We start from the raw sequence: 24,784 nt of genomic DNA, 5'->3' as shown, positions 1-24,784 counted from the left end.
GCAGATTGAGTTTGGGGTTAATATGTCATCCCCACCATACACACTGTTCACTGAGAATGTGGTAAACTATTTTCAGCAGTTAAGGCAATGTTAAATATTACTATTCATATTGTACAATTTAGGGGTGAAAATATTACTAATGTATTAGTAATATTTAGCAGTGGCAGTTAGTGTAGCAGTGACCAGGCTTCAATTCCACAACTCTCTGTAAGTAGTTTGTTACGTTCTTCTCACAACCTCATGCATTTCCTCTGGGTGCCCTGGTTTCCACCCACATTCCAAACTACACGCGGGTTAGTAGGTTAATTGGTCACACAGCTCACTGGGCCGGAAGGGTCTGTCTCAGAGCACAATAGATAAAATAAAAAATAGATATTTTCTTGATGCTAATACAGATTTGGTGAATTGCTGAATTTACACAGATGGCTGTCTGGGTGTGAGGTCAATGCTCCTCGTACTTATTGTTTGTGGCAATTTGATAATGCCATTACAGATCATACACGCACCATTCATTGTATCACTTACATGAATAAGTCAATTAACCCAATCATTTCTAAAGTATAATTAGAATTGAACGAGTTAATTCCTTGTTGAGTGTGTTACTTTGCAGAGGTACTCTCATTGCCTTGACTTTGCTTTGACATGCCACTGCCATGATTGGACAGGGTCCACATTTCAACATTTTCCTCAAGACTTCTAACTGCATCCTTAAGCCCTTGAAGACAATACTGACTTTCAGTTTGAAAATCCTGTTGGACTTTGAACCTCACTGACTTACCCCATGTATTCAAGAAGTAAAATGAGTCAGCATTTTCCTCCTTATCCCATCACTAGGAAATCGGCACTGTGAGATTAAATGCAAACACTTCCACAGCAGCCTAAACCCAGTCAAACACATTTCACCTCTGCTGCTTCTATTAAACTTCTTTCGGTTTGAAGGATTTAATTTTATTCAGGGTCTGCCAACTACTCAAACAAAACAATGCTAAAAATCTCTGGGTGAATAGCTAATAGCCAATCCACATCACTTAGATATGAAAAATAAACTGTTTTTATTATGAAATTATTGAATGATTGTGTAGCACTGTGCTTCACACTAGTTAAACTCCAGCAGGTAGCCTTTCCTCTGTCCAGCAAAAAATAGGATCAGTACAGATTTCTGTCATACTTCACAAAAGGGAATGATTTACCAGTTGGTGTCCAGCACTCCAAACATGCTCCCTTGCTCAGGTATTTGATTATGGATATCCTCTGAGCTGAAGATGGGCTCTAGGTACATCCAAGCCACTTGGACGTGCAGCCAGGAATCCAGGGTGTTGCGCATTAGCCACTGTTGAAAGAGTGTGTACAGGTGATGCAAAAATGCATGCAGAAAAAACAACAAAGAAATAACTCCTCACAAATGGGCACAGCTTTTCAGACACGGTCACATTCCGTCTCACAAACGCTCTGGGAGGGGAATTCTTATCTCGCACAGCTGGGCCCAGTATTCTCTGTTCTAGCTGATGAGGCACTGTGAAGTGGGAGGCAAATCCTTTCCTTGGTTGGTCTCACACGGTTAATTCACTCACTTACTGAAAGCCCATTTTCAATAAAGGATACTTCAGCCTCAATCTAACAGTCTGCCTGTTGTGCTGTTCCCACAGCTCAAGCACTGCAACCCAAGTTTAAGAAGTTTCATCAACAGAAGTTATTGAGGCATGAATGATGAAAGATAACAAAAACTCAGACATGGGATGTAACAAAAATCTAGACACTAATTAAATTCAACAGAAGCTTCTCTGAAATCAACCTACCAGCTTAGACTCCCAGGCTGAGATTTCTTCTTTGAAGGGCAGGATAAATGGTGACCCTTTCATGGTGGTGGTTTTCACAATGTGATCTTCCAGTAAAACCTGAGGGAATTGGATTAGATTCATAGATTAAAGTCCTTAATAAAGGCTAATAATGAGATAAAATAAACTGATAACTTGCATTTGGGAGGAAGCTAGATTTGTGGCAAACACTGATGAATTTTACTGTTTATTGCAGATTGTAAATGAAATCTATTCCCCTGCACAGAGTACAAGAATGATATTGCAATGCAAAATCATGTCTGATGGTTCTGGCTTTGCTAGTTTTACAATTTAATTTTTCACCTCTTCTGTTCACGAGGTCACAAATGCCTGAAAAATGGTACAAGTTAACTCCATTTCAAAAGACGAGAGGTTTTAAATAACCTGACAGCATAGAGTTTAACATAACGCTATTACAGCATCAGTGACCCGGGTTCAATTCTGCCGTGGTCTGGAAGCAGATTTTACATTCTCCCCGTGATAACGTGGGTTTCCTCTGGGTGTTCCAGTTTACTCCCACATTTCAAAGATGCACGGGCTAGTAGGTTAATGGGTCACATGGGTGCATTTGGGTTATGCAGGTTCATAGGGCCGGTGGGCCTTTTGCAATGCTCTATCTGTAAAAAAATATAAAAAATTAATAATGGATTCTTTCCTTGAAACACCTGCCATTATAACAGCAAGAAAGATGTTAAACCTTTCTTTTAGATGTTAAGCCAGCTTTGTTTCATTTGAATTGCCAGACTGGTAAACTATAATAAAGAAATGGTTATGTCTTATCCGATAAAGTATATACCCCTGGTTACTATGGGAAGAGAGAGAAGAGACTGCTGTGCCTTTGGTGAAGGCACCCTTATATTAGCCATTACTGTCCTGGGAAAAAGTCTGTGGCTATCCACTCAAATCTATGCCTCTTCTGTCTTCTACACCTCTACTGTCACCTCTTATCCACCTCCACTCCAAAGATTCTAGTTCACTCAACCTGTCTTCATATGTCATGCCCTCTAGTCCAGGCAACATCATGGTAACTCTTCTCTGTACCTTCTCTAAAGCTTCCACTTCCTTCCTATCATGAAGTGATCAGAACTGAACACAATATTCCAAGTGTGGTCTAACCAGGGCTTTATAGAGCTGTGACATTACCTCACGGCTTCTGAACTCAACTCCTTGACTAATGAAGGCGTCTACACACAATATGCCTTCTTAACCACCCTCTCAATGTGAAAGGCAACTTTGAGAGATCTATGGTCATGAACATTTGATCCTTCTGTCCCTCCACACTGTTAAGAATGCTGCCGTAAACCTTGCATCCTGCTTTCAAGTTTCACCTTCCACTTCACACTTTTCCGGCTGGAACTCCATCTGTCATGTCTCAGCCCAGATCCTAATCCTGTTAATATCCTGGTGCAACCTACAACAGCTATCCACAATATCCCCAACTCCACCAATCTTTGTGTCATCTGCAAACATACTAACCTACCCTTACACTTACTCATCCAAGTCATTTATAAAAGCCAAAAAAGAACAGGGGTCCCAGAACAGAAAAGCTGTCAAGCAGAATACACTCCATCTACTACCACTCTGTCATCTATCAGCAAGCCAATTCTATATCCATATAGCCAGATTTCCCTGGATCCCATGCCTCCTGACTTTCTGAATGAGCCTAACATGGGGAACCTTATCAAACACCTTAGGAAAATCCATATCCACCACATTCACTGCTCTACTTTCATCAATATGTTTTGACACTTCCTCAAAGAAATCAACCAGCCACGTGAGGCAAAGCCATTCTGACTATCCCTAATCAGGCCATGCTTCTCCAAATGATCATAAATCCTGTCCCATATAATCTTCTCCAGTAATTTGTCCACCACTGAACTAAGACTTACTGGTCTATAGTTCTCCAGAGTTAACTCTACTCATTTTCTTGAATAAAAGAATAACATTTGTAACCCACCAATCATGACATACTACTTATATGGCCAGTGAGGAGGCAAAGATCATCATCAGAGGCACAGCAATCTGTTCCCTCACTTCCTGTAGTAATCTGAGGTATTTACATCTAGCCCCAGGGACTTCTCTATCCTAATGTCTTACAAAAATTCCAGCTCATCCTGTTTCTTAGCTTTGACATGTTCCAGCATATCAGCCTGTTTTACACTGTCCTCACATCTGTCAAGATCCATCTCACTGGTGAATATTGAAGCAAAGTATTCATTAAGGACTTCTCCTAGTGCTCTGACTCCAGGCACACATGCCCCCTACTATCCTGATTGGTCCTACCCTCACTCTGGCCATCCTCCTGTTTGTCACATACATGTAGAATGCTTTGGGGTTTTCCTTAGTCCCATTCACCACGGCCTTCTCATGCTCCTTCTAGCTCTCCCAAGTCCATTCTTCAATTCCTTCCCAGCTACTTCATAACTCTCCGGAGTCCTGTTTGATCCTTGACTACTAAACCTTAAATAAACTGCTTTTTTCCTCTTGACATGATGTACTACATCTCTTGTCATCATGGTCCCTTCACCCTACCATCCTTTCCCTGCCTCAAAGGGACAAACCTATCCAGAAACCCTGCAAATGCTCCCTAAATATTCTCCACATCTCTGTTGAGCATTTCCCGGAGTATATCTGTTCCCAACTTATGCTCTGCAGTTCTTGGCTAATAGCACCAAAATTCCACTTCCCTCAGTTAAATAGTTTCCCATAACATCTGCTCCTATTTCTGCCAAGGCTGTGGCAAAGGTCAGGGAATTGTGGTCACTGTCTCCAAAACTGTTACCCACTGAGAAATCTGACACCTGACCTGTCTTAGCCCCAGATCCAGTATGGCCTCACCTCTCGTCAGCCTGTTTGCATATTGTGTCAGGAATCCTGGACACTCCTAAAAAAAATTCCACCCCATCTAAACCTTTTTCACTAAAAGGTGCCGATCAATATTAGGTATGTGGAAGCTCTTCATGATAACAGCACTATTATTTTCCCACCTTTCCAAAATCCATCACCCAATCTGAGTCTTAGTGTCTCTGTTGCTATTATGGCATCTATAGAATACTCCCAGTTGAATGACAGTTCCCTTCCTGTTTCTAACTTCCAGCCATACTGGCTCAGTAGGCAACCCCTCCATGACATACTGCCCTTCTGCAGTTGCAATATTATCCCTGATTAGCAATGCCACTCCCCCACTGCTTTTACTCCCCCGTCCCTTTTGAAATATCTAAACCCCCCCAGACATCCAGTAGGCATTCCTGCCCTTGCGACAGTAATGGCCACAACATTGCACTTCCATGTACTGACCCATGTTCAAAGTTCATATCCTTGTTGCAGATATTTTTTGCATTAAAATAGAAACATTTCAACCCATTTCACTGACTGCAATTCTGCCCTATACACTGCCCATTCTTTCTCACAGTCTCTCTACATGTTGCATCTACCTTTACACCAAATGCTTCATCCTCAGACCTATCACTCTAGTTTCCATCCCCCACTAACTTAGTTTAAACATTCCCCAACATCTCTAAGAAACCTGCCCACAAGGATATTGGTCCCCCTCAAGTTCAGATGTAACCTGTCCTTTTTGTACAGATCATACCTTCCCCAGAAAAGACCCCAACGATCCAGAAATCTGAAATCTGAAAGATGAAAGAAGAAAGATGTCTTCCTAATCTTGCTCCAATGTTATTTTTGATATACTTCACCTGAATGTCATCCAGCGGTGCCAAGATATCAATGCCGGAGTCTTTGTAATGCACAAATGTAAAATTAATTTCTCTCCAGTCCCTCTGCATCTTGCTGAGAGCATTCTCCAAGCTATATTCTTTACTCGCCTGGGAACTAATATCTCTCAGATCTTCCAAATGCCTCTCAAGACCCAGCTGCAAGATGTCACTCAGGGAGGTGTTTTCCTCCGGTGTGATGCTAAATCCCACCTATGCGAACAAGAAGAAAATTGAACAATGATTCCCCACATAATGCACAGAATTGTAAGCAATGGACACAAAATGCTGGAGGAATTAAGCAGGTCAGGCAGAGTGACGTGCAATCAAGCATGGACATTGTTTGTCATCAGACACCTCCTATTTTCTGGTAATTGTTTGTCATCAGAAACATCCTATATTCTGATCTTTGTTTAATTATACCAAAGCACAGATTATCAGTTACAATGATTACTATAAAGACATTCAACGTTCACTGGCTGTGATAAAGCACACCTGAGTCTGATTGTCGGGTCCACAGGAAGTGACAGGCTGCAGACCAGAATTCAGAATCAGAATGAAGTTTAATACCGCTGGCATGTGCCATGAAACATTTGTTTTACAGCAGCAGTACATTACAATTAAAAATATATATATAAATTACATGTATATTTGCTGATTCATTGCAACATGGTTATTCAATTCTCATTTGACATTTGTAAAAATGACAAAAATTCATTCTAAACAACACTTACAACTTCTCAAGAGCAGCCGTCATTACAGTAGACATTCAATTAGCCAATGAGAGTGCCTTACGTATGCTCTGAGCCACTCATAGCCAATCATGTATTAGTTCACACTCTGCCTTCCCCTTGTGTAAACATTCTTGCTCCCTTGCCAATTTACTCCTTTTTATTCACCCATAATGTCTGGAAGACTGCCTGCAACTACTGTTGAGGGTTGTACATCCAAGATGTCTAGAAAAAGCATCAGCATGGATGTGAAACTGCAAGTGATATGGCGTTTGGAAGCTGGTGAACATCAGGTTGATGTAGGCATCATTTTGAAATTGGCTACATCAACACAGAAACATAGAAAACCTATAGCACAATACAGGCCCTTCGGCCCACAAAGTTGTGCTGAACATGTCCCTACCCTAGAAATTACTAGGCTTACCCATTGCCCTCCATTTTTCTAAGCTCCATGTACCTATCCAAAAGTCTCTTAAAAGACCCTATCGTATCCACCTCCACCACCATTGCCGGCAGCCCATTCCACTCACTCACCACTCTCTGAGTAAAAAAAACTTACCTCTGACATCTCCTCCGTACCTACTCCCCAGCACCTTAAACCTGTGCCCTCTTGTGGCCACCATTTCAGCCCTGGGAAAAAGCCTCTGACTATCCACACAGTCAATGCCTCTCATCCTCTTATACACAATCAAAACAATCATAAAAAAATACAGACAAAATACAAGCTTCTGCAATAGCAACCTCAAAATTATCAACAATGAAGGTGACTCATTCAAGGAGCAATTGCTTGAAAAAAATGGTAAATAAACTATATAGGTGGATGACTGAACCCAATGAAACATGCACCTAAGCCAGCTGAGAATAATGGAAAAGGGAAGATGCATCTTCAGTCATATTCCAGAAGAGGAAGAAGATATGTTGGTAATATTCACTGCCAGTAGAGATTGGTTTGATAGATTTAAACAGCACTGTAACCTCCAGAGCATGCGTATCTCTGGTGAAGTAGCTAGCGTAGACAGTAAGAATCTTAACAACAAAGAGCTTCAGGAATTGGCAGAGCAACGTATCTTGGGTGAACCTGAGGACACAGATGGAGAAGAGGAAACACCAGCAAGAAAATTCACCACAAAATTCCTCAACTTTAGAGTCACCGTGATCATACGAATCATTGACCAGTTCATCGATATGACCCTGACTGGGAGCGAAGGAAAAAGACAGTCCTTGACATGATTTTCTGCCTCTGAGAATTGCTTCATGAGAGGAAATTTCAGAAAAGGCATCAAATCTTGATGCCTACTTGAAGAAGAAACCAAAGTTAGAGGAGGTCCCACAAGCTGGTCCCTCCTCTGCGACATAACCACCACCCACTTCGCTCCACTGGTGCTGCGATGTGTTGCTGCTCCACTGATGTAGAGATTAGGCCTATGTGCATGTTTGTTACTCCATGAATTGCTGTGTATACATAAAATAATATGCCATAGCCTGTAAAATGTGTTCACCCCACCGTCCCTTGGAAGTTTTCATGTTTTATTGTTTTACAATTTTGAATCACGGTGGATTTAATTTGGCTTTTTTTTAAAAACACTTATCAACAGAAAAAGACTCTTTGAAAGTGAAAACAGATCCCTACAAAATGATATAAATTAATTACAAAAATAAAGCAGAAAATAATTGATTGTATAAGTATTCAGCCCCTTTAATATGACACACGTCACTGGTGCAGCCAGTTGGTTTTAGAAGTCATATAATTAGTTAAATGGAGATCTGTTTTTGGAGACCTGTGTGCAGTCAAGGCATTTCAATTGACTGTAGTAAACATACACCTGTATCTGGAAGGTCTAGAAAAGGTTCTCTGGATTGGGTGTTGTGTAATGAACCAGATTTGATTAGGTAAACTGACCGAATGGCCCAATTCTGCTGCTATGGTTTGATAATAAGATTGATTCTTATTCTTTGGTGAAGCAACAGTCTGCACCCTCGAGGACAAAGCAGCCCGATTAATAATAGCCGCTCCAACTCCACCATGGGCACTCCAACACCCTCCCCATGGAGACTCCAGCACCCTCTCCATGGAGACTCCAGCACCCTCTCCATGGACACTCCAGCACCCTCTCCATGGACACTCCACCTCCACCACCATGGACACTCCAACACCCTCCCCATGGAGACTCCAACACCCTCCCCATGGAGACTCCAGCACCCTCTCCATGGACACTCCAGCACCCTCTCCATGGACACTCCAGCACCCTCTCCATGGACACTCCAGCTCCCTCTCCATGGACACTCCAGCTCCTCCTCCATGGACACTCCAGCACCCTCTCCATGGACACTCCAGCACCCTCTCCATGGACACTCCAGCACCCTCTCCATGGACACTCCAACACCCTCTCCATGGACACTCCACCTCCACCACCATGGACACTCCAACACCCTCCCCATGGAGACTCCAGCACCCTCTCCATGGACACTCCAGCACCCTCTCCATGGACACTCCACCTCCACCACCATGGACACTCCAGCACCCTCTCCATGGAGACTCCAGCACCCTCTCCATGGACACTCCAGCACCCTCTCCATGGACACTCCAGCTCCCTCTCCATGGACACTCCAGCTCCTCCTCCATGGACACTCCAGCACCCTCTCCATGGACACTCCAGCTCCCTCTCCATGGACACTCCACCTCCACCACCATGGACACTCCAACACCCTCCCAATGGAGACTCCAGCACCCTCTCCATGGAGACTCCAGCACCCTCTCCATGGACACTCCACCTCCTCCTCCATGGACACTCCAGCACCCTCTCCATGGACACTCCACCTCCTCCTCCATGGACACTCCACCTCCTCCTCCATGGACAATCCAGCTCCCTCTCCATGGACACTCCAGCTCCTCCTCCATGGACACTGCACCTCCTCCATGGACACTCCATCTCCTCCATGGACACTCCACCTCCACCATGGACACTGCACCTCCTCCATGGACACTCCATCTCCTCCATGGACACTCCACCTCCTCCTCCATGGACACTCCACCTCCTCCTCCATGGACACTCCAGCAACTCCTCCATGGACACTCCAGCACCCTCTCCATGGACACTCCATCTCCCCCTCCATGGCCACTCCAGCACCCTCTCCATGGACACTCCAGCTCCTCCTCCATGGACACTCCAGCACCCTCTCCATGGACACTCCAACACCCTCTCCATGGACACTCCAACACCCTCTCCATGGACACTCCAACACCCTCTCCATGGACACTCCAGCTCCTCCTCCATGGACACTCCAGCTCCCTCTCCATGGACACTCCAACACCCTCTCCATGGACACTCCAGCTCCTCCTCCATGGACACTCCATCTCCCCCTCCATGGACACTCCACCTCCTCCTCCATGGACACTCCAGCTCCTCCTCCATGGACACTCCACCTCCCCCTCCATGGACACTCCACCACCCTCGCCATGGACACTCCAGCACCCTCGCCATGGACACTCCAACACCCTCTCCATGGACACTCCAACACCCTCTCCATGGACACTCCAACACCCTCTCCATGGACACTCCAACACCCTCTCCATGGACACTCCACCTCCTCCTCCATGGACACTCCAGCTCCTCCTCCATGGACACTCCATCTCCCCCTCCATGGACACTCCACCTCCTCCTCCATGGACACTCCACCTCCTCCTCCATGGACACTCCACCTCCTCCTCCATGGACACTCCAACACCCTCTTCATGGACACTCCAACACCCGCTCCATGGACACTCCACCTCCTCCTCCATGGACACTCCAACACCCTCTCCATGGACACTCCAACACCCTCTCCATGGACACTCCAACACCCTCTCCATGGACACTCCAGCTCCTCCTCCATGGAGACTCCACCACCCTCTCCATGGACACTCCAACACCCTCTCCATGGACACTCCACCACCCTCTCCATGGACACTCCACCTCCTCCTCCATGGACACTCCACCTCCTCCTCCATGGACACTCCAGCACCCTCTCCATGGACACTCCATCTCCCCCTCCATGGACACTCCAACACCCTCTCCATGGACACTCCAACACCCTCTTCATGGACACTCCACCTCCTCCTCCATGGACACTCCACCTCCTCCTCCATGGACACTCCAGCACCCTCTCCATGGACACTCCATCTCCCCCTCCATGGACACTCCAACACCCTCTCCATGGACACTCCAACACCCTCTTCATGGACACTCCAACACCCTCTCCATGGACACTCCACCACCCTCGCCATGGACACTCCAACACCCTCTCCATGGACACTCCACCACCCTCTCCATGGACACTCCACCACCCTCTCCATGGACACTCCACCTCCTCCTCCATGGACACTCCAGCACCCTCTCCATGCATGTCCCACCATCCATACAATGTGTTGCAGTGTGTATTGTACACCAAGGCACTGGGATTTTTCAGCAGCACCTGCTTGCTGATCCTGCCATGACAGAGTACAGGCACCCAGGCAAAGGGGAACCCCCTCACCAGCAGGTCCTCCTCTGAGTCATTTACCATCCCAATATAAAAGTAGGTCACTGGTCTTGCCCCACCATCAGATCTAAACCCTCGCTCACAGCACCATGAGAGCTCTTTCACCAGCAGGTCAGCTTCATTTAAAGAGCTGAAATGTATCACCGGCTTCAAGTTGGAGGCAGTGCTGGTGTTTTACAATGCAGTTGCTTACTTCCTATAAAGTTATCTGTTTGCAAGAACTTAGTGTGTGTATCCTAAATGATTATAAATTTATAGGCAATGAAGAATCAGCAGTATGAAAGAGAATCCAATGTTGGAAATCTAGAGGAAGGGGGCAAAGTCTCAAGAGCATCAACAAAATCTTCTGTAACTAAGGAATAGTTGAGCTGTTCTTACTGAGAAGGCACTGGTCACTTAGAAAAGTTTAATGTAATCAAACCAGGTCAACCAATGTGACTGAGTTTTTCAAGGATGTAACAAGCAGGGTGGATAGAGTGAACTTACTGTTAAATTTTCAGAGGACATTGAATAAGGTGCCATGTGTAATTGGGTGCACAAAGTCAGAGCTCCTGGCATTGGGTGAAATGTGTTAGCATAGACTGCAGATTGTGAATGGTTGTCCATCGTTTCCAGCGATGACAATGTCAAATAGTGTGAACTTCATGAAGAAACCTGTGCAGAGTTTTTGAAGCGCACTGAGGCAGCTCCACTCTCTCGACCTTGGAAGTCTGGTTCCAATGGTTTGAGTAGTTGTCACAACTGGATTGCAAACTTTTTCTATGTTCTGATTTGAGATGGCACTGGTGAAACACAGTGACTTACTGACCACAAACAAAAGAAAATGACACACTTTTTCTGGAAAATGATTACTGCAATCAATAGTCTGTAACCTCCCTTTTGGAGTTGAGCTCCACACTTAGGTTGGGGGAGCAACACCTTATATTCCTTTTGGGTAACCTTCAACCTGATAGTATGAACATTGATTTCTTGAACTTCCGGTAATGGCTCCCCCCTCTCTTTCACCATTCCCCATTCCCTTCTCTCATCTTATCTCCTTACCTGCCCATCACCTCCCTCTGGTGCTCCTCCGTCTTTGCTTTCTTCCCTGGCCTTCTGTCCTCTCCCATCATATTCCCCCTCTCCTGGCTTCACCTATCACTTTCTACCTTGAATTTCTTCCTCCCCTCTCCCCACCTTCTTACTCTGGCTTCTCATCTATTTTCTCCAGTCCTGATGAAAGGACTCAGCCCAAAATGTCATCTGTACTCTTTTCCATAGATGCTGCCTGGCCTGCTGAGTTCCTCCAGCATTTTGCATGTGTTCCAAGGAAGGACATTGACTTACAGTCATACAGTACAAAACCAGGCCCTTCAACCTGCCTGGTAACTGCTGATCAAGATACCCATTTAAGATAGTTCTACACTCAAGTATACTTGCACATCTGCTTGTTATTGTAAATTTCTAATCAGCCAACATTTGGCAGCAACTCAATGCATAAAAGCATGGTCAAGAGGTTTAGTTGTTCAGATCTAACATCAGAATGAGGTAAAAATATGACCCAGTAACAGGGGTAGGATTGGACCCAAATGCAGGACACAGACACTGAAGTACTAGGGGTAGGACAGGATGGGGATGCCATGGCATGTGAGGGGTAGGGCAGGGGGATCCCAGTGTTCAGGCAGGGCAGGGCAATCCCAGTGTTCAGGCAGGGCAGGGGGGTTCCTCATGGCAGGCCGCATGGATCCAGGGCAGGGCCACCTCCCAGTCGGAAACACAGAGGCCTAGGCAGCCGCAGACACCTGGGCAGGTGCAGGGCACAACCCTTAGGGAGCAATAGGTGGAAAGGGCAGAAACCCCTGCTGGCCAGCAGCAATCTGGCTGGATCTGCCCAACTGAGGCAACAGATAGGAAGGGGCAGAACCCCCACCAGGCAGCGGCAGTCCAGCCGGATCTGCCCGACAGAGGCAAGGGATCAGAAGGAAGCTGGGTCCAGGGTGAACAGCAGGACTACCGTGATACACCGGTAATTTGGGAAAGGCAACTGACAGCATGGCAGCGTGAGCAAGGAGAATAAGGCAGAACAGTGGAACTAGCGCACAGGAGAGAAGCAGGGGAAAAGAACAACTGGATAGAGCATATACAGAACAGGCCAGCAACCAGGGCAGAGCAGGATTCCAAGCAGGACAACAACCAGGGCAGAACAGGATTCAGAGCCAACAGAGCAGGACAACTCCACAACTAGGCTCAGTCCCCGAGCCCCTTATAAACACCTGCCCCTAATAGGCAACAGGTGTACCTCCTTAAGCCAAGATGATTCAATGGCTCCGTGTGACAGGAGGGCTGGCTGCAAGGCCCGGAGTCCGGAGTCCATGGACTGGAGCAAGACCCAGAAGGCAGGCTCCGGACCGGACCCTAACACTAAGTGCCTTTGACAGTAGGATGATTGTTGGTGCCAGACAGGGTGGTTTGAGTATCCTGGAAACTGCTGGTCTCCTGGGATTTTCACTCACAACAATCCCCAGAGCTTACAGAGAAAGGTGAGTAAAAAGCACACCCAACGGGTGGCAGGTCTGGGGGTGAAAACACCTTGTTAATGAGAGGTCAGAGGACAATGGCCAGACTGGTTCAAGCTGACAGGCAGGCGATAGTAACTCAAACAGTCACACATTAAAACAGTGGTGTGCAGAAGAGCATATCTGATTGCACAATCCATTAAACCTTGAAGTGGATGGGCTACAGCAGCAGAAGACCATGTACGCAATGAAGTAGCCAGTAACTGTACTTGCCTGTGTTTGGCCCTTATCCCTCAAATGCTTTCCTACCCATGTACCTGTCCAAGTGCCTTTTAAATACTGTTAACGTATCGGCTGAAATCATTTCCTCTGGAAGACTGTTCCAAGTAGTGACCATCCTTTGCCCCGCTCACAACACCCACATTGATTTAAAATGTGTGGACTGGGCTTCACAAAGGCCACTGAGGTTCAGCAAACTCTGAGACGGACACCAGTCTGTTCAGGGTGAGACTCAGGGGCTCTTGTGCAAGCTGCTGTGATTGTGTGCACTTTACACTGAGCCCCACAGGCAGTCCCCAGGGATTCTGATGGGTGACGTGGTCAGGTGTTGCTCTTTGGAAAACAGGCTGAGTGTATGGTGCTAGTGAGGGAGAGAAGAAACCATTCAACATCACCAAGTCATTCTCCTGTCTGAACAGAACATATTGATCACCACTTCTCCTCCATCTCTCTCAGCATCTGGACCCAACAAAATCTTATCAGTTTTGAAAACAGCAGTTGCATTCCCCATGCCCTGGAGGCAGTAACTGTGTATATACACAGAGTCACAGAGAATGGAAAGGTGCTTTAGACTTCTGCTCTTGCAGGACTCACTGCAGATTCTATTAGGTCTCCTTATGATGCATCCCCTTAGCCCAGAGATAATCTGTCTCTCTTTGATTTACTGAATCACGTTAGTACTTTAACCAGCAAACTTAGATCACTCCTCAACCTTTATGTTCAGATGACTATGCTTACCTGATCGGAACCAGCTGCAGGTTCTGTTCTACAGACCACCAATGATAATCCCTCCTTCCTGATACTCCGTGCCCAGCCTGAAAACTTGGAACAGGGTCTGAGCAAGTTCTGCCCAGTTACACATGACTTCCTTCTCTTATTACTCACCTCCTTCAGGTACAGGCCAATACTTCATCCATCTTTCTGATTCCATGTTCTACCTGTGCACTGGCTTTAAGTGTCTGAATTGACTAATCTCTTGGTTTGGCCAGCATTTGGTGTCTCTCATCTGGAGTCCTAAGTCATCATCATCAGTGAGCTCTGGGGTCAATATTGAAGATCAAAGCCCAAAGATCGATCAGAAGTCCAGATCAAAGTCCTGAATTAAAAGTCCGGAGATCAAGGCCCAATGGCCAGAGCCCTGAGTCTGCGAATTTTTGCGACTCCACTGGGTAGGTCGAAGACCCAATGTCTGCGAGTCCAAGCCACTGGAGGCTGGAGGCCAAAGACGGCCTGTCCTGGGGTTGGAGGACCGTGTACGTACGTGCATGGGTGGGAAGGAAGAACGGGGCTTGTTTTGCAGCCTCTGGTATCTGTCTTGTTCTGTGTTGTTCTGTCAAGCATTGTATGTATGCTCTGTTGGCACTAGAATGCATGGTTACATGTGGACTGCCTCTAGCACATCCCTGGGCGTGTTGGTTGTTAACACAAATGACGCATTTCACTGTATGCTTTGATGTACATGTGATAAATAAATCAGAATCTGAATTCTCTGTTTCCTGATCTCCAGCTATCAGAAAAAAAATTCCTTTTCCTTTCTTGTTTGTGATGGCCTCTTTAAAACCAATTGCCTCTCTACAAATGAAAGATTACTTCTTATGAACTATTTGTGATTCTCAAACGTATTCATGCTTTACACATTCTTAGTCTGTGTGCTTTAAATACTCTGCCTACCTTTTGGCTCATCAGACTCCAGTGACGTTGTCCAATCCCAGGAGCACAGAGTGCCCTGATCAGAGGCATGTTGATTTTGAACTTCTCCAGCTTGGTTTTGATGGCAGTTGCAACTTTTAATGGCCCATGTAGCTCTGGGTGATGGAAAACTTTTGTTAACTTGTAGCTGATCCTCCATAAACTCTGCACCTAATGGGAACACACCAATGAAATGTTGATTACCTTTTAAACTTCAAATAATTTGCAGCCACAGATCTTGACACCTGTACTCAGTTAAAATAGGAACCAGAAATTCACTGCTACACAGACCATTATCAGCAGCAACACATACAAGATGCTGAAGGAAATCAGCAGGTCAGACAATATCTGTGGAGGGGAATAAACTGTCAATATTTCTGGCCGAGACGCTTCATTCAGTGCAATTGAAGAATCATGGTCCAAAGCATTGAACGTTCCATAGACGCTGCTTGACCTGCTAAGTTTCTCCAGTACTTTTTGTGTGTTGGTCAATATTTCTGGTGTCTATAGAATCTCTAGTGCCACAGACTATTAACAACTCAGGTATTGTGTGTAACATTGGGCTTGAATTCGTTTCTGAGGAACAACTTAGTTTCAGTCTGAATCTCATTCTGGTCACATTGAAGCCCACAGTGTTTCATACAGCACCTTCCTAGAAGGTTAACCCACATATTTTAGAAGTGTCTAATATACACGTACATTTTCAAATGTCAATAATTTCATTTGACGCAACAGAATTATGTTTTAGGCAGAAAGTCATAATTCTACTGTGATCAGAAAGATTGATTGACGTATCTTTTGCCTAAGCACAAGAGGGATAAATCTCATTCCCAACCTCCTGTTCCACCTCTTCGGCGTTAACTTGTAACAGCGAGCCATTCATCCACTTCTCGTGGTGCAGGTTGAACTGAAGGGCAATTGTCCACAGCTTGTCATAGGGCTCCTTTTCATCGATGATACTCTGGATTTGGTGATAAGGGCTAATATGGCCCATCTCCAGTAGAACTTCTTCATGATTAATCACGGTTTTCTGTGCAAAGGTAACAGAACATGATCACATCTGGACCACCAAAGTGACTGACGAGTTGATTGACCATCCATGATGGCAAATGCCACAGCCAAGCTGAAATGCATTGCCACAAACAGCAATGTGCTGTTGAGACTTCTCCATCTGTTCAAAGTTATTACTAAACACTGGCTGTTCTGACCACCAGTTTACAATCCTCTTTGGCTACAGACCAAGGAAAAGATTCAACAAAATTTGCAAAGTCTGCTCTGAAAATGCAACTTACTCATGAACCCTTAGAGTCCCTGGTGGAGAAGCAGCACCTGGGACAGGTAGTGGGAACACACAGCAGCTCAGTGTAAATGGCAGGCGGGCACATCACCTCCACAACTATCCACCAACCAAAGGTCCCACATCGGCCTCATCAGACATCTCAGAATTCCTGGAAGCAAGCTGCCCTTAATCTCTAGCCCTTGTCTGCCCAACAATGGGAAATGGTTCAGAAGATATTCTGAAAGGTTATGTAAAACAACATTTTTTGTAAATCTCTAAATAACTCAATAAATAACTTTTGAAATTTTGTTAATGAGGACGGCCTATGTGGATTTTTCACAACAAAACTGTGTCTGTCTAATGACTAAGGTAGTTGAGGAAGTCGAAAAGATGTGTCAGTGAGTACCCATGAAAGCCATATGTATTTAAGTGAAAAAGCATGTAGCAGACAGATTAGAGAAGTAAAAACTGTGGGATGGAAAGGAAGTGGACAGGAAGGTGCGGATACAAACTTTAATGAGCACAGAACCACAGGCATCGGGACCCTGCAGAGCTGAGGATATGGTGAAACTCACCCTTGCCAGTGCAGCTGACACTGAGGAAGGAAGGTCTTTGCTGCACGAACCTGGCAGTGGGGTGGTTGGACGGGCAGAGATATGGACCGCTTGTACAAATAGATGGACAATCAGCCTGACAATCTAACTCGTTATAATCTTACACTTTATTATATTTACTTGTGCTGCACTTTCCCTGTAGCTGCTCTACTTTATTCTGCATTCTGTTATTGTTTTACCTTGTTCTACCTCAATGATTTGAAGTACCGGTATATGAACAGTATGCAAGACAAGTTTTTCACTCTGTCTTGGTACATGTGATGATAATAAACCAATTCCAATAACAATAGCAAGTAGAAATTAATCTGGAGAAGTTACAGGCCATGGCTTGGGGATGGGGAGGGCAAGTAGGACAATGGGCAACACAATGAGTGGCAAGATAACGAACATTCCAAGGAATAGTGACACCGACTGGCATGTCCACAGACCCCTGACAGATGCAGACAGGTAGATGAGGTTGTTAAGGTGTCTGTCCTTCCTGGCTGTGGCACAGGATGAAATAGTAGGAAGATCACACTTGAATTGTGTGAAAACCCTTGTGAGGGTACAGTATGAGCACTGGGCATGGTTCTGGCTGTCACATTGTGGGAAGGCTGTGGTAGCTTTGGGAAAGATGCAGAGATTCACAGGCAAGTTGCAAGGCTGGATCAAATTACAGCCAGAATTACACTGGCCAAGCAGGGCTGTCTTGTTTTGAAACCATCCAGACTGAGGCGTGTGAAATGAGCAATGATTCAGAATGGACCTTTTTACTACAGCAGAAGGTAGTTAACTAGAGTGACGGAGATTTCCGGGAATAGGTAGCAGGGATGCTGAGTAGTGCTTTCCTCAGGAAGACTGGCGGAAGTCTGGAACTAGCCACCTGAGTGACAGTGACAGTGAGAGAGACAGTGAAAGTGAGAGTGAGAGAGAGAGTAAACACAAGGAAATCTGCAGATGCTGGAAATTCGAACAACACACAAAGTGCTGGTGGAACACAGCAGGCCAGGCAGCATCTATAGGGAGAAGCACTGTCGACATTTCGGGTCGAGACCCTTCGTCAGGACTAACTGAAAGGAAAGATAGTAAGAGATTTGAAAGTAGGAGGGGGAGGGGGAGATGCAAAATGATAGGAGAAGACCGGAGGGGGTGGGATGAAACTAAGAGCTGGAAAGGTGATTGGCAAAAGTGATACAGACAGAGAGAGAGAGAGAGAGAGAGAGAGAGAGAGAAAAAGAAGTGAGAGAGAGTATTTATTTGGAGTATTGTGTACTTTTCTGGTCACCAAATTATAGGAAAGATGTCAACAAAATAGAGAGAGGACAGAGGAGATTTACTAGAATGTTACCTGGGTTTCAGCACCTAAGTTACAGAGAAAGGTTGAACAAGTTAGGACTTTATTCTTCAGAGCGTAGAAGGTTGAGGGGGTACTTGATAGAGGTATTTAAAATTATGAGGGTGATAGAGTTGACACGGATAGGCTTTTTCCATTGAGAGTAGGGGAGATTCAAACAAGAGGACATAAGTTGAGAGTTAGGGGGCAAAAGTTTAGTGGTAACACGAGAGGGAACTTCTTTACTTAGAGAGTGGTAGCTGTGTGGAACGAGCTTCCAGTAGAAGTGGTAGAGGCAGGTTCAACTTTGTCATTAAAAAAAAATTGGATAGGTATATGGATAGGACAGGAATGGAGGGTTATGGACTGAGTGCGGGTCAGTGGGACTAGGTGAGAGCAAGCGTTCGACATGGACTAGAAGGGCCGAGATGGCCTGTTTCCGTGCTGTAATTGTTATATGGTTATATGAGAGTGAGAGTGACAGAGAGTGATGGTGAGAGAGCATGATAGTGAGAGACAGTGAGCGTGAGAGAGTGAGAGAGTGACAGTGAGAGAGAGAACAGTGACTGTCATCATGTTTCAATGTGTCCGCATTTCATGAAGAGCTAGATTCCTGGTGGTTGTGACAGGCAGCATGGGTACGGAGCACTGCCTCCTTTGTGTGTTACTTCACAATGATGTGCTGGGAGCTGTCGGTGATTTATAGCGGACCTGTTTCCAGGAGCAGCAGTGCATTTAACCAGGGAATGGCTGTCTGCATAAATTACCCGATCTGCAAATTGCGAGGAAAGCAACAACAAACATCAATCAAACTGCAACTGTTCCAGTATCGGTCACTGCTCTGCACCTGCTCAGGGAGAGAGTGGAACTGATCAGCAGATCCTGTGGAATTAATTAACAATGTATTGGAAATTGATAAATTAATTGCAGCATAATTTGGAGACGTCAGATGATTCCCCTGAATTCAGACAATACAGGATTGTTTGAAGGTGCATGCACACTAGCTGTTTCACTTAATTCCGCATTCTGTTATTGTTTTGCCTTGTTCTACCTCAATGCTTTGTGTAATGATCGGATCTGTATACAAGACCAGCTTTCCACTTCATATGTGAAAATACTAAACTAATGCCGATACTAGCGTTCGCTGATCAGTACTGGACAGAAAGCTAACCTCCTCTGTGAATTCCTCGATCCTTCTGTTAATGACCCGCAGCTTCTCTGTGTACTGCTGGGCTTCGGACATGTGATCTTTCCTTTGGAATTCCCTCACCATGGCCGCAGTTCCCTCAATCCGCTTGGTGAAATCATCCCTCCAGCGAACCAGCCTGGACACGGCCACATCGTGCTCCCTCTGTAGACGGAGACAACTGACAGGGGTACGGTTAGTTTGCAAACTGAGTGCGCCCATAGCATCTCTCCACACCGAACGAATTCATCTCAGCTTCCAGCCAGCTACCCGCCAGTCAGCCTCAAGATAGTGAGACTCTCGCAGCCACGTCAAGTTAGAAACAAAACCTGTTTCGACAGCGAGGTAGGGAGCATCCTCCGCAGGGGCGAAGAAAGGAAGGTAACAGTCGGGGAGACTCAGACAGAGAATTTGTATCTGAAGGCAGTGATAACCCTCATTAAAGATCGATCTAATTTTCATACTTAATAAATCTCATCAGACTGATGAAGAAGGGGCTACACTTTCACCGCACCCCCCTGCCCCGCGGAATTCCTGCCGAATATTAAAATTATAAACACGAGAAATTATTCCGTCCACTTTGTGTCAGCTTTTGTTTTAAACTTACGAGGCTCCAAGAGTGGAGTAAGGGCAATCAATATGCCAGAAGCTGATCTGAAATGAAAAGCTGGGCTCGGCTGCCCTGCCAACTCCGGCCGGATGGAAGGAAGGCGCCAGCTACACTGACCTGTTCCTGACAATCGGCCGGCTGGAAGGAAGGTGCCAGCTACACTGACCTGTTCCTGACAATCGGCCGGCTGGAAGGAAGGCGCCAGCTACACTGACCTGTTCCTGCCAACTCCGGCCGGCTGGAAGGAAGGCGCCAGCTACACTGACCTGTTCCTGACAATCGGCCGGCTGGAAGGAAGGCGCCAGCTACACTGACCTGTTCCTGCCAACTCCGGCCGGCTGGAAGGAAGGCGCCAGCTACACTGACCTGTTCCTGACAATCGGCCGGCTGGAAGGAAGGCGCCAGCTACACTGACCTGTTCCTGACAACTCCGGCCGGCTGGAAGGAAGGCGCCAGCTACACTGACCTGTTCCTGACAATCGGCCGGCTGGAAGGAAGGCGCCAGCTACACTGACCTGTTCCTGACAACTCCGGCCGGCTGGAAGGAAGGCGCCAGCTACACTGACCTGTTCCTGACAACTCCGGCCGGCTGGAAGGAAGGCGCCAGCTACACTGACCTGTTCCTGACAATCGGCCGGCTGGAAGGAAGGCGCCAGCTACACTGACCTGTTCCTGACAACTCCGGCCCGCTGGAAGGAAGGCGCCAGCTACACTGACCTGTTCCTGACAACTCCGGCCGGCTGGAAGGAAGGCGCCAGCTACACTGACCTGTTCCTGACAATCGGCCGGCTGGAAGGAAGGCGCCAGCTACACTGACCTGTTCCTGACAATCGGCCGGCTGGAAGGAAGGCGCCAGCTACACTGACCTGTTCCTGATAATCGGCCGGCTGGAAGGAAGGCGCCAGCTACACTGACCTGTTCCTGACAACTCCGGCCGGCTGGAAGGAAGGCGCCAGCTACACTGACCTGTTCCTGACAATCGGCCGGCTGGAAGGAAGGCGCCAGCTACACTGACCTGTTCCTGACAATCGGCCGGCTGGAAGGAAGGCGCCAGCTACACTGACCTGTTCCTGACAACTCCGGCCGGCTGGAAGGAAGGCGCCAGCTACACTGACCTGTTCCTGACAATCGGCCGGCTGGAAGGAAGGCGCCAGCTACACTGACCTGTTCCTGACAATCGGCCGGCTGGAAGGAAGGCGCCAGCTACACTGACCTGTTCCTGCCAACTCCGGCCGGCTGGAAGGAAGGCGCCAGCTACACTGACCTGTTCCTGACAATCGGCCGGCTGGAAGGAAGGCGCCAGCTACACTGACCTGTTCCTGACAATCGGCCGGATGGAAGGAAGGCGCCAGCTACACTGACCTGTTCCTGACAACTCCGGCCGGCTGGAAGGAAGGCGCCAGCTACACTGACCTGTTCCTGACAACTCCGGCCGGATGGAAGGAAGGCGCCAGCTACACTGACCTGTTCCTGACAATCGGCCGGCTGGAAGGAAGGCGCCAGCTACACTGACCTGTTCCTGACAATCGGCCGGATGGAAGGAAGGCGCCAGCTACACTGACCTGTTCCTGCCAACTCCGGCCGGCTGGAAGGAAGGCGCCAGCTACACTGACCTGTTCCTGCCAACTCCGGCCGGCTGGAAGGAAGGCGCCAGCTACACTGACCTGTTCCTGACAATCGGACGGCTGGAAGGAAGGCGCCAGCTACACTGACCTGTTCCTGCCAACTCCGGCCGGCTGGAAGGAAGGCGCCAGCTACACTGACCTGTTCCTGACAATCGGACGGCTGGAAGGAAGGCGCCAGCTACACTGACCTGTTCCTGACAATCGGCCGGCTGGAAGGAAGGCGCCAGCTACACTGACCTGTTCCTGACAATCGGCCGGCTGGAAGAAAGGCGCCAGCTACACTGACCTGTTCCTGCCAACTCCAGCCGGCTGGAAGGAAGGCGCCAGCTACACTGACCTGTTCCTGCCAACTCCGGCCGGCTGGAAGGAAGGCGCCAGCTACACTGACCTGTTCCTGACAATCGGCCGGCTGGAAGGAAGGCGCCAGCTACACTGACCTGTTCCTGACAATCGGCCGGCTGGAAGGAAGGCGCCAGCTACACTGACCTGTTCCTGACAATCGGCCGGCTGGAAGGAAGGCGCCAGCTACACTGACCTGTTCCTGACAACTCCGGCCGGCTGGAAGGAAGGCGCCAGCTACACTGACCTGTTCCTGACAACTCCGGCCGGATGGAAGGAAGGCGCCAGCTACACTGACCTGTTCCTGACAATCGGCCGGCTGGAAGGAAGGCGCCAGCTACACTGACCTGTTCCTGACAACTCCGGCCGGCTGGAAGGAAGGCGCCAGCTACACTGACCTGTTCCTGACAACTCCGGCCGGCTGGAAGGAAGGCGCCAGCTACACTGACCTGTTCCTGACAATCGGACGGCTGGAAGGAAGGCGCCAGCTACACTGACCTGTTCCTGCCAACTCCGGCCGGCTGGAAGGAAGGCGCCAGCTACACTGACCTGTTCCTGACAATCGGACGGATGCGCTCCGGCCACCAGAAGGTTTTGCTGCTGTGAGCGATGTCCTCCTCGGACAGGCCGACGTACTCGAGCAGGAAGAGCTGGTTCCGCACCGCTATCTCCAGCTTGTCCTGATTGGGGAGGGGAGCGGGAGACGAGTTAGGGGCAAGCGGGCAGCACGGCAATACCAAGTAGTTCCAGGAAGCGGGAGGTTCAAGGGTCAAGAAAAGCTCCCTGGGAGTCGGGCAACACGGTGGCACCGCCAGCTCACATCGGGCTGGCTATCGGCGCCGAGCACGGATAGGGAGTGTGGTGGAGGGGCCGTCCGCACGCCCGCACTGAAGCACCAGCCCCGGACGCTCGCCCGTCTGACAGCAACAGGTACCCGCTTTCATTCCTGCCACCACCCCGGGACACAAACCGAGCTGTCTGGGGCGGACTCCCTCTCCTTTACTGATTCCACCTCTCCCCCTTCCCCATCTGCCCACCCTACCACTAGGGACAGTCACCCATCGTCTGAAGCGGACTTCCTCCCCCTCCTGCACCCCACTCTACCAACACCCCAACTCCTCCCCCTCCTGCACCCCACTCTACCAACACCCCCAACTCCTCCCCTTCCTGCACCCCACTCTACCAACACCCCAACTCCTCCCCTTCCTGCACCCCACTCTACCAACACCCCAACTCCTCCCCTTCCTGCACCCCACTCTACCAACACCCCCAACTCCTCCCCTTCCTGCACCCCACTCTACCAACACCCCCAACTCCTCCCCTTCCTGCACCCCACTCTACCAACACCCCAACTCCTCCCCCTCCTGCACCCCACTCTACCAACACCCCAACTCCTCCCCTTCCTGCACCCCACTCTACCAACACCCCCAACTCCTCCCCTTCCTGCACCCCACTCTACCAACACCCCCAACTCCTCCCTTCCCCCATCCCTCAATCCAAGCACACTGGCCCATTTGTTTGGGGCGGATTCTCACTTCCTCTCTTACTCCACCCTCCCCTGCGCCCTCCCACAATCCACTGGCAGGAATGCACACTTATCTGTCTGGGTACAATCCTCCGCTCCCCACCACTCAACTTCACGGTCCCTCCAACTCCCCCCATCACTCCCACTCGCCGTTCCCCAGAACGTTAAACCCCTTCGGAGAGTGACTGTTGCCCTGAGCTGTGGCACGGCACTACCCAGTATGGTGATCCTCCGTTTGGCTCCAGGTCGAGGGCCAAAGGTCTCTGGCCGTCCGCCTATGCCTCATACCCACCTGCAGCCGGGGCAACTCCTGGTTCTGTACACTCTCCAACTCCCGCCGCAGCTGCACCAAGCCCCGGGTGTGGTTGGCCGGCTGGCTCAGCCTTTTCACCATGTCCCCATACTGGGCGCACATGCTGGCGTTCAGCTTGGCCGAAACCTCTACGACTTTCCCAGCGACGTGGGCGGAGAGCTGACGGCAGCGGGTGGATAGGTGCTGTTGGGCAGAGAGACCGGGTTTTGACACAGCTCCAATACTTACTGGGGGTACACATACTCCTGGCAAAAGGCCCAAAGGTGGATAAATCACTTGGACAAGATAGATTATACCTAAGGGGTCTGAAAGAAGTAGCTGGAAAAAATTGTGGAGAAATTAGTAGTGATCTTTCAACAATTATTGTAGTCAGGGAGGGTGCCAGAGGGTTGGATAATCACAAGCGTAACATCGCTGGTTAAGAGGGGAGGGAGGCAAAACTCAAGAAATTATAGGTTGGTTAGCCTGACCTCAGAGATTGGTAGGATTTTAGAGCCATTATTAAGGATGAAATTTGGGGTGGTTGGATGTGGATGAAAGACGGGGTGAAGTCAACACAGTTTCTTTAAGGGGAAACCTTGCCTGACAAGTCTTGTAGAATTCTTTAACGGTGAGGTCTGACAAAGAATGTTACTTACATTAATTTTCGAAGGCCTTTGACAAGGTGCTGTACATAAGGCTGCTAAACAAGGTTAGAGGCAAGGTACTGACATGGATT

At 48.1% G+C, this 24,784-nt stretch overlaps 1 protein-coding gene across 1 annotated transcript in view; it reads right to left on the bottom strand.

The window, feature by feature from the left end:
* Positions 1-24,784, bottom strand: part of LOC132403373 (dynein axonemal heavy chain 3-like) — a 990,878-nt gene that overhangs the window by 839,460 nt on the left and 126,634 nt on the right. Inside the window, exons 10-17 of the mRNA XM_059986790.1 lie at positions 24,046-24,249; positions 22,778-22,908; positions 19,640-19,835; positions 16,099-16,293; positions 15,246-15,434; positions 5,534-5,764; positions 1,797-1,895; positions 1,191-1,330 (exon numbers count right to left, since the gene is read on the bottom strand). Coding sequence (XP_059842773.1) covers positions 1,191-1,330; positions 1,797-1,895; positions 5,534-5,764; positions 15,246-15,434; positions 16,099-16,293; positions 19,640-19,835; positions 22,778-22,908; positions 24,046-24,249 — 1,385 coding nt within the window. The remainder of the gene's footprint in view (positions 1-1,190; positions 1,331-1,796; positions 1,896-5,533; positions 5,765-15,245; positions 15,435-16,098; positions 16,294-19,639; positions 19,836-22,777; positions 22,909-24,045; positions 24,250-24,784) is intronic.

Source organism: Hypanus sabinus, chromosome 13 (assembly GCF_030144855.1).
Source record: "Hypanus sabinus isolate sHypSab1 chromosome 13, sHypSab1.hap1, whole genome shotgun sequence".
NCBI lineage: Eukaryota > Metazoa > Chordata > Chondrichthyes > Myliobatiformes > Dasyatidae > Hypanus > Hypanus sabinus.
Note: the sequence above shows the minus strand (reverse complement) of the source record. Positions and strands in the feature narration are given on the sequence as shown.